General features: G+C 42.7%; 1 protein-coding gene and 1 pseudogene across 1 annotated transcript; one reads left to right on the plus strand and one right to left on the minus strand.

Moving 5' to 3' along the window:
• The window catches only part of LOC145936545 (uncharacterized), a 28,971-nt pseudogene extending 22,554 nt beyond the window's left edge, over positions 1-6,417 (minus strand).
• Positions 6,418-11,734: 5,317 nt separating this feature from the next.
• On the plus strand, positions 11,735-12,127 carry LOC145936546 (uncharacterized). Its single transcript, XM_083038786.1, has one exon. The coding sequence runs from the start codon at positions 11,735-11,737 to the stop codon at positions 12,125-12,127; it is 393 nt and encodes a 130-aa protein (XP_082894912.1).
• Positions 12,128-12,924: the final 797 nt, after the last annotated feature.

Consider the following 12,924-nt stretch of genomic DNA (forward strand, 5'->3'; position numbering starts at 1 on the left):
TATAAATAGGCTCTCCATGACTCATTCATTCATTCGAGAGAAAACATGCGGTTCGTTCAGCAATCGACGATAATCAAAGTTACAAATTTCGACGATAAAACACGGTTAATGTTGGATAAAGAAATACGCAGACATGGAAACATGCTACCAAATACTATACGCGGTATCATCTGCGGCCCCTCGAATTGCGGTAAAACTAACGCGTTGATTAGTTTGATAGAAAGCCTGCACGGCGTTTGCTTCGAGAACATGTACGTTTACTCGAAATCGCTTCAACAACCAAAATATCGATATTTGGAAAATTTGCTATCAATGATAGAAGAAATTGGTTATTTTACATTCTCTAATAATAGCGATGTCATTCCACCGAGTGAGGCGCTTCCGAATTCCATTTTTATCTTTGATGACGTGGCATGCGACAAGCAAAATATGATAAGAGAGTACTTTGCAATGGGACGACACTCGAGCGTCGACTATTTCTATCTTTGTCAAACATAATTGTCAAACATGGTATGCCAAGATACCCAAGCATCTTATACGTGACAATGCAAACTTATTAATTTTATTTAAACAAGATGGGACAAACTTGAAACATGTGTACAACGATCACGTAAATACAGATATGTCTTATGATAATTTTCGCGCTTTTTGCCAGAAATGTTGGCAACATAAATATGGATTCGCGGCGATTGACAAGGACAGTCCGCTGACTAATGGACGATATAGAAAAGGATTTAATGAATTTGCAATACCGCAAAGCAATTAGTCGCTTTCGACACATTGATCGAGCAACGTCTAAATTGCAACATGATGAATAACGATCGTGAAAAGATTGTGAAAGAGATTGCGAAAACGAGCGATTCAATCCGTAAAAAATATCGTTTCTTGAAAACTGGTAAAATGGAGGAGGACGATGCATTGGAGAGGCATTTTAAACCAATCTCTGAACCTTTGAAACAGCTTGTTGAAAATACAGTTGGTGTTGAGTCTGGTGAAGAAAAGATTGAACCATCGAGTATGCTCGGAGAGAAAAAAGAGTTTAAAACAAAGCGATCAAATATATCATTGAGCGGTATAACTTCTACTCCAAAGCGAATCAAAAGCAGGCGAATGCAACAATTATTGGATGCAACTACTTCTACTCCGATACAAGATGTACAACCAAGGCAATTATTGCATGATAAGACGTCTATCGAGGAAATTTTCGAGACTTCACCTGAATCGCTTGTGACATCGATTCAACATTCATTACAAACATCTGAGGGTCAAAATTCATTGCGAAATCACCTGGGTCCACTTGCTCAAAAATATGTGGCAGCTATATTGAGTCAAGATAAAAATTCCAAGATGGATTACGTATACGGTGTTAAATTTATCGACAAAGGAATGATGCTCGGTAATAAAAATTTCGATGTGGATAAAAATGATAATATAATTATCGATGGATCAAAATACGTTGGAACAGCAGGTCTTTACGAGTTGGTTTTCAAGAGAATTCCCGACGATGAAATATATAATGCAAACGACTTGCAGAATTATAAAAGTATATTAATAAGAACAAATGCGCACAGACGAAATGGTAATGTGAATCAGCCAGTATTAGGTAACAAGGGATACAAATATAAATATATAATCGCACCATTATTCTCTGATAAAAAATCTGGAAAAGGTATACCGCATGCTATGACCTTAAACAATAATAAGATTGATTATGTGCATTGGAATGATACCAACGAGTTGGTAGATCGTCTGCGATTGCTCGAAGCTTCATGTCAAGCCGGCAACAACGCCCACGGCAATGAAATATTGTCGATTATCGAGGAACTTTACGAAGCTGGCATTATTATAAAATAAGTTATACATCCACGATACGAGTCAGTCTGTCAATATTAGTGGTATCGAAATGTCGATTAATAAATTTGGATTATCACTTGGAACGTCGAATAATAATAATTCATATTATCAATGGAATGGATTACTAAGAAATTACGTGCGCGATAACACTCTGTGTCTAACAACCTCCGGCTATGACGCAAGGTCGCGCAAGATACGACGTGTAGCGCAACCGGAAGATGATAATGATGCAGCCAACAAACGATATGTCGAAGCGAGTGTCAAGCTTTTGAGAGATCAACAGAAAGAAATTGAGAAAAAAATAATCAGGCTTGAAAGGATTGTGCAGGCGCTATTATTAACGCTGGATAAAATGGTTGTAACGCAGACTACATCAAAAGATACATAAAGAACTGTATGTGAAAATTATATCACATTATTACAAATATGCATTGATCAAACACCTCTGAAAAGCAGCTACTCGTGGAGGAATTGCACGCTCCAGCGAGAAGAAATTTTCCGCGTAGACGCGTCATAGTACGTGGATACGACGACCTGTGGCAAGCTGACGTGGTCGAGATGCGTCCTTATGCAAGAGTCAACAAAGGATACAATTACATACTCACCGTCATCGATGTGTTGAGCAAGTATGCATGGGCCGTGCCGCTCAAGAATAAGAGCGGATCCGAAACAGCTGACGCTATCGCCGAGATAATTCGAGATAGCAAGAGATGTCCGAGAAACATACAAACCGATAGAGGAAAAGAATTTTACAATGCAAATGTGCAGAAACTCGTAAAAAAACACAACATCAATCATTACTCGACGTATTCTGTTATGAAAGCCTCAGTGGTGGAACGATTTAATCGTACTTTAAAGAACAATATGTGGAAAATGTTTACACTTAATGGCAATTACAAGTGGATCAACGCGCTGTCCCGACTCGTTGCAGAGTACAATGCGCGAAAACATCGCACTATCGGCATGAAACCTATCGATGTTACTCCGGAGATTGCCGAAAAACTTTTAAATACGATATACAGTAACGTAAAAATTGCTGCTCCGGCAAGATTCAAAGTAGGCTGTCAGGTACGCGTGAGTAAATTCAAGACCATCTTCGAAAAAGGTTTTACACCAAATTGGACTACCGAAATATTTAAAATTATTAAAGTGCAGAAAACTAATCCTGCGACATATATACTTGAAGATTCGCGCGGAAATTCCGTCGCCGGAGGATTCTACGAGTACGAGTTACATCATGTTGCAAATCCCGATGTATATCTCGTGGAAAAGGTTTTGCGGAAAAAAGGCGATGATGTTTATGTGAAATGGTTGGGACTGGATAAATCTCACAACTCATGGATTCATAAAAATAATGTATTATAAACATTTATTTAAAATATTTGTACACTGTTTATTTTACAATATATTTATCTAATAATTTTATAAATACAAATATACATATAATATACATATTTATACAAAATATACATATTTTACAACAAATATTATTTACAAAGGTATTTTATAATGTCCCCATGGTAATGTATCAGTGGTTTCAGGTATGATATACCGCTTGTCATCGTGAGGACTTAGAGCAATTTTCGTCTCGCGAATGGTGTATACTTCATGCAATTTCGATCTTATACATGACTGACTACGTGTCATTTCAATCTCTTCATTCAAACACCGCGTATAATCATCAAACGTTATCGTTCTCGCGACAACGTTACTCTTGACTCCTTTTACTTTTTTCGTATCTTTCTTGCCATCCACTCGCAAGGCATACATTTTTGCTCTAAGCCCTACAAATTCGGTCATAATCACACCGTTATTTTCATCTTTCATTAGACCAGGTACTTTTTTATTCACGAGCGGTATACCATACACATTGTCCGCAGGGTAATCGCTCGTATCAAATTTGTCGAGGTTGCGCTTTATATTCTCGTACACATCTTCACATTCGATGTGGTATATTAGGCTATCTGTGTCGGTGTACATTATCCTGCATCTGTCGCGATATAGCGGTGACATGTACTCGTGATGAAATTCGTATAAACATGTTTTGGAGATGTCGAGTATGCACATGCCGACATAGATTGGTTTGTAAAATTTTACTTCGAGTTTACGTAATTCTACAGCAATAAGATTTTCCGAAAAGATGCTTCTACTGTGGAAATTTGGTTTCGCAATCATTGCCTCTGCACCGTATCTTCCTTCCCAATGTGTGATAAGTTTTACATCAACCCGATTACGCACATTTTCCATCGTTTTGCCGAATACTGCATTATTCATCAATTTATATAAATTTTTTTCAAAATTATTTTTCGCGTGTGTTCTAAATTGCGTATTAAGTTCGATATAATTTCGAAGCCATGGAGATTGCGCGAATTGTAATATGCGATGTATTTTTGCAACGCGAAGGCCGTGACGCGTACATTGCTGCAGGTTGCGGTAGTGTATCACATATCGCTTCTTATCATATAGCGTTGCGAGAAGCTTATCTTCCCGCTTGCCTGGCGGCTTGTCGCGTGTCGGGCAAAACGGTAGGTCAGTGTGCGTGTCGTGAAGATGTCGCGGATATTCTAAATCTACCTCGAGGATGTAGCCTGTGGGTGAATCGAGCGCGATAGATGATGTGTCGAAATTAAATACATCGTCGACCCATTGAAAATCAGCATAAGGCAATGGTTGACACATTGCCCATCCATACAAATTATTTACATCGAAATACATTAGATATGAAGATGGTTTCAATGGATCGTACGACTGCATGTACTTGTTATTAGCTTGTGCATATGTTTGAACATTGACTCAGACCGCCCCGTTCGATAAACATTACCATGTCAACGTCTGTAAGTAATTCGAACGTAATTTTTGTGTGCTTTAACATGGCGTCCCACGTATACCCGGGGAGAGTATAGTAATACGCGGGGTCGAGCCCATAACTCTCGATACATTTATCCCGGAAATTTTCAAAAATGTCGGTTAATAATAAGACATCAGTTTTTAAATATAAGTCGCTATATTCGCCCAGCGTTCGAATGGAGAACCGCTCCCATACGTTTTCAGCGTGCGCGTAATCGTTCTCGGATACAGTGTCGCCGGTCAAGGAACTGTAAAATGATTCGCGGGGCGGTAAACACGTATCATGCAACCTTTCAAAACAGTTGATGTATTCATACGGAAAGACACCTTTCCGTGTTAATATATTGAAATTTTCGGTAGATAAATTTTGAAATTTCAATTGTAAATTTTTGAGTTTATCTTTACTTAGAAATGATGCCAATTTGTCGAGACTAGTATTGAGAAATTTATATGAATCGATAAAACGTAATTTAATATTTCTGGATTTGTCTTCTGCAATTTGAACATTTTTTGTAAATGATATATATTTTTCTTTAGTTATTGGAAGTAATTCGATTCCCCCTTCGAACGCTGTAGCTATTTCCTTAATTATGAAATGTGAGTCGTAATCGGATAAATTATGAAATACTATTGGTAAACAAAAAGAGTTTTTATAATTTAAGTTGCAATTTGAGTGTGCTGGACCTCTGTATCGTCCGGTCAGATGGCAATGATCGCGTACGCGTGTATCGTCTTCTTGCGTGAATGGTTTCTCACATATATGACAATGCGTCGCGCTATGAAATTTTTCCCACTCGTCTGATGTTAAATTTACCATGGGGACGTTAGTTGCTAAAATATTCTTTACGCGTATCGCTAAATTTTGTAGTTGTTTGGAAAACCACGAAACGCAATCTACACTACGACGAGAATAATACTCGGATAATGAATCGTCATATGAGCAATGTACATAATATGCTATACTAAATACTTGGTGATGTTGGTATAAATTCTTTTCTTCTTCCTTCTTATTCGTCTTTGTCAGCACACATTCGAGGTCTGCGTATACGACAAAAGGAAGTCGTTCTTTGCGATTAAAGTTGTTGAACGCGAGCCACTTGTCCTTATCGCTCGGTAACTGGATAGCGCAGTCATTCATCTTTCCGCAGTCTACCATATGTGACTGCAACTTGTCTTCCGAACCGAAATAATGCAGACATCTGTAAAATAACAATTATAAACACTTTATAATTATTTTATGATTATTTAATATATAATTTGCAATAAATATACATACCGATCGCAGATATATTTTCTGTCATTGTTTTTGCTCAATTGTGAGCTGACAAGTCGGGAGAGATTCTTGATCCAGGTGAAATGTCCAACGCTGTTGCTGTCTTCCACGTACAGCAAGTTGACGTGTCTGTCTTTCTTTTGCTCGCTGAGACGTATCGAGACAATGTTCTTTTCTTCGATGCTGTACACATTTATCGAAATGTTGTTTGATAGTTCAAATTTCTTAATTTGATTCACAGTCACTGGAAACTCAATGTCCTGGAGATTCAACACTGTTGTGTAATGGGGATATGAAGATTCTAGTTGCACATTTCTTTCGGCGGGGTATAGAGCTGCGACCACCGCCCACGCAAAACATGCATTGTCTTTTGATTGCACGTTCACCACCGCTCTTTTCATCATTATTTCTCGCGGCAATTTAATGTGACATCCCGCACGCATTGGATTATACTTGTTTATATTTACAATTAAATTGTTTATTCGCGACAATGCCCAACCACTATCGCGTTCTTGAAACTCTTCTAGCGATGCTAGTGTAAGGTCGATAACGCGGCGTTTGTACCAATCATGTAAATCAGAGGTGCGAAAGATTTCAAAGTTTTTCGTATTGATACTTTTATTAGCACGCTTATCGCCCGACATGAACTCGCCATTAAATATAGTGTTCACTTTCACACTAGTGTGTTTTTGCAGCACTTTTTGCATGTGTCTGATCACAATGTCTTTGGCCTCCTCTAGAAATTGACGAGGTTCGATGTGATTGCTGTTTATCACCGCACCAGTCAAGATGCGGCTCTCGAACGCCGTATCAATCTCTCGCCATATGAGTCCGATGTCTTGCGAACTGCACCTGCATGTACAAAACGTCTGCGTACCGAATTCTTCAACCCTTCGAGACGCGCGATTTGGGAGACAAGCGATTGTCGAACTCCGATCGGTAATCGTGGTCGTTTTATTCGACTTTGTTCTTCCAGTGATTCGATGTATTCGTCACATTGCTGCTCCCACACAATATATTCCTCCACCAAATTCACCCTTGTGGCTTGCTCCAACAAACTTGCTTCCAATTGTGCCATATTTGAGATGCTCTTGCTGAACCTCTGACAAAGATACTGACAGAGTATGCCTCCTTACCAGCATTTTTATTTGATCACTGACACTTGAAAAACTCGAGTATGTTGCATTTTGCACATTTGATCTTGACAATAATTCTAATATTTCATTAAGGATGATGTCATAGCAGTCGTGCATCGGCGCTTGAAAATTTTGAATATGTTTTGCATTTTGAACACCTGGGGGATGACAGCAGCCAGTGCATTGGTGCTTAAAATTTTGAATATGTTGCATTTTGCACATTTTGACCTTGACAATAATTCTAACATTTCATTTGAGGATGATGTCATAGCAGCCGCGCATCGGCGCTTGAAAATTTTGAATATGTTGCATTTTGCACATTTTGACCTTGACAATAATTCTAACATTTCATTTGAGGATGATGTCATAGCAGCCGCGCATCGGCGCTTGAAAATTTTGAATATGTTGCATTTTGAACACCTGGGACTGATGTCATAGCAGCAGCTGTGCATCGGCGCTTTGATTGGTTGAAAATAATATCGGATCAGCAATAATCCCCACCCCGTCACAATGGATATTATGGATAAAATTTAAAAATAATTTAGTATTACATTGATCACTCGATTGAAAAGGTTCTTTTAAAATGTACTCAGCCAGCATGAATTATTACGTTCCAGTACAAGAGAGCAATGTTTTGTACAAGAAGAAATGTGACAAGTAAGTTTCAATATTATCTGTTAAATGAATTTTTCAATAAACAACTTTTTTTTGTTGTTAAATAATTATTTTTAATAAAATTTTTGTAGCGCTTCATCTCATCGTGCGGCTCGTATACTTGGAAGAAGATACGTCTTAACCCCAACATCATACAAATATTTGGAAATAGGAATCAGCGTCGGAATAATATCCTATGTGGAATTGGCTCTCGGTGATAATCGAGGCAATCAAATAATATTACCCATTGAAACATGGAAATCTCTAATGCGGAAACGAGCAGACATTGAGCAGCTAACTGAAACTCCGCTATGGATTAGTGATCTGACACTTGAAACGGTTAACATGTATACTTCAAAAATTATAAAAATTACTTTATCTGATAATTCTTTGTACATGAAACCATCAACGTTACTACATTTATTCGATTTCGACAAATGTATTGATCATATGTATTCCTGGCTGTGTGAGAATACTCATAGTGTTAATGAAAAATTTAAGCAATTTGTAAATGTATTACAACGCAATAATATCCACGATGTGAGCAATGCCGCAAAGGCGATACGTGATAGTAATATGTTTAATAGCGAATCACTTATAGCAGAGCTGTCCATGTTTTGCACTTTTCGGCCGATTTCCGAGGCTCACCGCCTAGCGGCCCCCACTTACGCTCGAGACCTTAGCAACTACGGTTATCGGGCCACGCGTTGCTAAGGTCTCGAGCGTAAGTGAGGGCCGCTAGGCGGTGAGCCTCGGAAATCGGCCGAAAAGTGCAAAACGTGGACAGCTCTGACTTATAGATTGTGTATTGATAACTTGTGCTATAAATGAAATTATTTATAATGCTTGCAACAAATAAATTATTTTACTGTTAAACTGTGTTTAATTCTTTCTTTCCCGCCCCTGTTCTATATGTATATAAATAGTATGATGTGCATATGCATTATCAACAAAACTCTTCAAAAAATGATGAGCTAGATGATACTCCAGTTAGAACAGAGAGATGAAGAGATGAAGAGAGATGTAGAATTAAAATCAAGAGGGGAGCAACATTATAATATATGTGTCGTGTCATAGAGTAGCAGACTTATACTCGCATGCTCGTGCTGTGCGGTTGCATGAAACTGTAAGATATATAATTCTGCAAGTGTTGTAAAGATGATAACTCTGGAGGAATACATTGAATTACTGGAACAACTTGTGTTGTGGAATGCTGCTGACCTGAAAGAATGGGATTTTTTCGGACTGCCTCCACATAAAATTGATAAAACGATTTACTGGATGTGGGAGCCAGATTGTGATGGTTGTATCGACTTGTTAGAAGAACAATGCCCGCAAGAACTAATGAGAATTTTCGGAATGCAAATCAACCCCAAGAAATTATTAATTGGAAATTTGCAGTCACGGACAACTCGAATCGCGCGACTTGAAGAAATAAGAAGATTGCTACGCAAACGTTTCTTCGGTGCAGATACCAATGTTCCTGCGCTTTCGACACACACTCCGGTTAATTCAATTGTGCAGGCGATACATGGGCGTGAAATCGGTTTGAAAAAACCTCATACTGATGCTCTAAAATATCAACTATGGGCTATGAAACTATGGGATGATCCGAAAGAACGCTCTTTCCTATTCGAGTTGAACGTTAAAAGATTTTCATATGCTGAGCATAGAGAATCCTCTGAGGAGGAATAATTGTTGTATGTATTTCTTTTCATTTATAAATTATTAAAATAATAAATTGATTAATAAAATAAATAATAATATATTTAATAAAAATTTCTGTTATGTAGGAGTTCCGCCCTGCCGCCTCGCAGCCACCGCCCCACCGCCACCACCACCTCGCAGCCTCCGCCTCGTACTACAAGTGGTGATACATGGGTCGATCGTCACGGAATATCATATCGACCCATGTGGTTCGATCATCATGACGCAGCCATCAATGTATTTTATATGTATATAATATTTCATATTTCAAATTTATATTTTATATTTTATATTATATTTTATATTATATTTTATATTTTATATATTTTATATTTTAAATTTTTAAATTTACACACACACACAAAATTGTATGATTGCACACACACTTAGTTATATAATAAAAATTATTTTAAATATTAAAAATATATAGTTTATTTTAGAATAGGTCCTCTCCCCTTCCTCATCCTAAAAATATTAATTAAAAAAAAATATTATAAAAAAAAATATTTAAAAAATTCTCTCTTACGAACGCCTCTCTCTTTGCGTTCTCCTTCGCTGCATCAGCTCTCGCGCTCTCTTTCGCGTCATCTCGCTACCTCTCATCATCTCGCGCTATCTCTCTCGCTCTTGCGTCATCTCTCTCGCGTGCGCCTCGCGCTCTCCTTCGCGTCATCTCGCTACCTAGCCATCTCGCACTATCTCTCTCGCTCTTGCATATACGCCTCGCTTGCGTCATCTCTCTCACGTGTGCCTCGCGCTCTCCTTCGCGTTCCTCTCTCCCCGCGGACCCCTCACCCAAAAAAAAACTTCATGCGGTCTTTCGCGGACGCTCCCCCTCCCCGCGGACCCCTCGCGGACCCTAAAATCGCGGACGCTCCCCCTCCCCGCGGACCCCTCGCGGACCCGGTACCAAAATCGCGGACGCTTCCCCCTCCCCGCGGACCCCTCGCGATACATCGCGGACGCCTCCCGCGTGACGTCATTCCCTCGCGCCCTGGGTTCCCCTCGCCCCTCACCCCCCCTCATTGCCCCGTAGTTAGAACCCACCTAGTATTACTACTGATGAGCTTTTAAGTATCCCTACGCTTGAGCTTAAAAATCTAGCGGATAGATTCTTGGGGCAGGTTCTTAAGGTCTCGGAGGTCTCGGGCCTTGATGATGCCCTGGTTCGGGATCTCCGAGTTTCTACTGGACGATTGGTTGAGATCGTCGGTGCTTTCGAGGGGCGTCTTTGCGCGTCGTCGGCGAATCCGCAGTTGGAGGGACTCCGGGCGGAGAACAGTGCGCTGCAAAGGCGTATTACTGGGCTTGAGCGGGAGGTCGCCCGGGTTACCGGGGAACTCGGTGCGCTTAGGGCGAGTCTCCCCTCTTTGGGGGAGAAATTTGATGCCATCCTTTATGGACGAGAGCTTCCTACTAAGGAGGATGAGATGCCTGCGAGAAAGAGGCCGCTTCCCTCGTCACTGAGGGAGTCTCCGCGGGTAAAAAGGAGGGAGGGAGCGGGGGGTGCCCTCTCGATCCCGGATATGGGAACGGTTGAGGGGCCTTCCGTTGTCTCTGAAGATTTGTTGTCGCTCCTGGACCAGCGTTTGCTGGATCTCAGGGGCGACATCATATCGGCGGTTCTAGTAGCCATTAAGCCGATGCTTGCCGGGGGTGAAGAGTCTAAGGGCCCCGTCTTCTCATCCGTTGCTCGGGCTGGGCCCCTCCCTTGGGAGGGGACTCCGGGCCCATGGCGCCGGCGAGAGAGGAGGTGAACATATCATCCAGGACTGTCCCTGTTCCCGGGGGCTCTGCTCCTTCTGCACTTGCGGAGGGTGTTGCGGATGCCTCCGGGTCCAGAGAGACCGGAAGAAAAAGTGCGAGAAGGTCTCGTCGAGTTTGTCGGCCCAAGCGAGGTCCGAAGTCTGCGGCTCCAGCTCCCCCGGGGGCCCCTTCCGGAACTCGGGGAGCTGTCGGTGCGGTGCGTGTTCCCGCCATGTCGGCGGTTTCGCTGACGGTGGTGGGAAGAGGAGAGGACCGACCCTCGTATGCCTCGGTGTTGTCCGAGGCAAAGAGGGGGGTCAGCTTGTCGGAGTTGGGGATCTCGGGGATCAGGATGCGCCGGTGGATCACTGGTGGCATCCTGCTCGGGATCCCCGGTAAAGATTCGGGGGCAAAGGCTGACCTTCTGTCGACCCGCCTCAAGAAGGTGTTTGAGGGGTCGCGGGATGTAGTGATCTCGCGCCCCTCAAGAACGAGGGAGATACGCCTTAGGGGCATAATGAGTTTTGTGTCCAAGGAGGAGATTGTCGCCGAGGCGGCATCTGTTGGTGGATGTGGGGTCGGTGACATTCGGGCCGGAGAGGTCCGGATGTTGCCGAACTCGGATGTTGGAACCATCTGGCTCCGCTGCCCGATCGGAATGGCGCGGAAGCTGGGGGTGGAGCGGAGGCTCTGGGTGGGATGGTCGGCTCTGACGGTTATTCCGTTGGGTCACCGCCCTATTCAGTGTTTCCGCTGCTTGGGCTTTGGCCACGCGGCCTTGAGATGCGGATCAATAGTAGACCGCAGCGATCTCTTATCGCTGTGGGATACTGGGGCACCAGGCTGCCAAATGTGTGGCGCCGCCCCATTGTGTCGTTTGCGACGGGGTTGGAAAGCCGGCGAAACATAGACTCGGATTGAGCAAATGTGCTCGGCCCGTTTTCCCCCAATTAGACTGACGGGGGTAGGCCGGGAAGATAATCCGGTTAAAAGGAGACAGGTTCCGGGACGCCCTGATGGGGGGACATCCGAGAGCCCCGGAACGAGCGATGGGGACCGGGGAATGGAGGTGGATCCTTGTGACGTGGGTTTGCCTTCTTCCCCTGTCCTCAGAACGTGATAGTAAGTTTCTGTCTATTAGTCTTTGTCCAATGTTGGATATGGAGACCGCGGCCGGCTCGCCGGTTCGGATGCGTTTCCTGTCTTTAGTCTATAATGTTATTTATTTACGTCACTCGTCCGAGTTTAATGTGGTTATGGGGGCTGCGGCCGGCATACTCCCTATAAACGGGAGATGGCCGGCCCGGATACGCCCTCTGTCCGTGGTCTAACTTATTTCGTGGTTTTTGTAATGTGGCTTGGGGGACTGCGACCGGCTCTCAACCCCTCGGGGTAGTGGCCGGCTCGGATACGTCCCTCTTTGTATTGTGAAGTCCTTGTGGCTGTACTTGGTGTGGGGTTGGACCACTGTTGTGGTCCGCCGTCCGGGGTGAAAGGAAAAGGGAGTGAGGGCTCCCAATCCCATTGCACGACACCCCCGGGACGAAGGGGGAGCGACAAGTAATCCTGTCGCTCTTCGTAGCCGCCCTCCAGGGAGGGTCTGTTTGGGATGCACCCTCTCGAGGGAACCTAACCTGAAGTTATGCGCGAGCGGTTCCGGGTGGGTCCCCGAAATTGCACGGGATTACCGGTGGTGTTTTAGCGGGT

The sequence above is a fragment of the Prenolepis imparis genome, unplaced genomic scaffold (assembly GCF_030444845.1).
Source record: "Prenolepis imparis isolate NDT839.2.m4 unplaced genomic scaffold, iyPreImpa1.0 SCAF_5, whole genome shotgun sequence".
NCBI classification, from domain to species: Eukaryota; Metazoa; Arthropoda; class Insecta; order Hymenoptera; family Formicidae; genus Prenolepis; species Prenolepis imparis.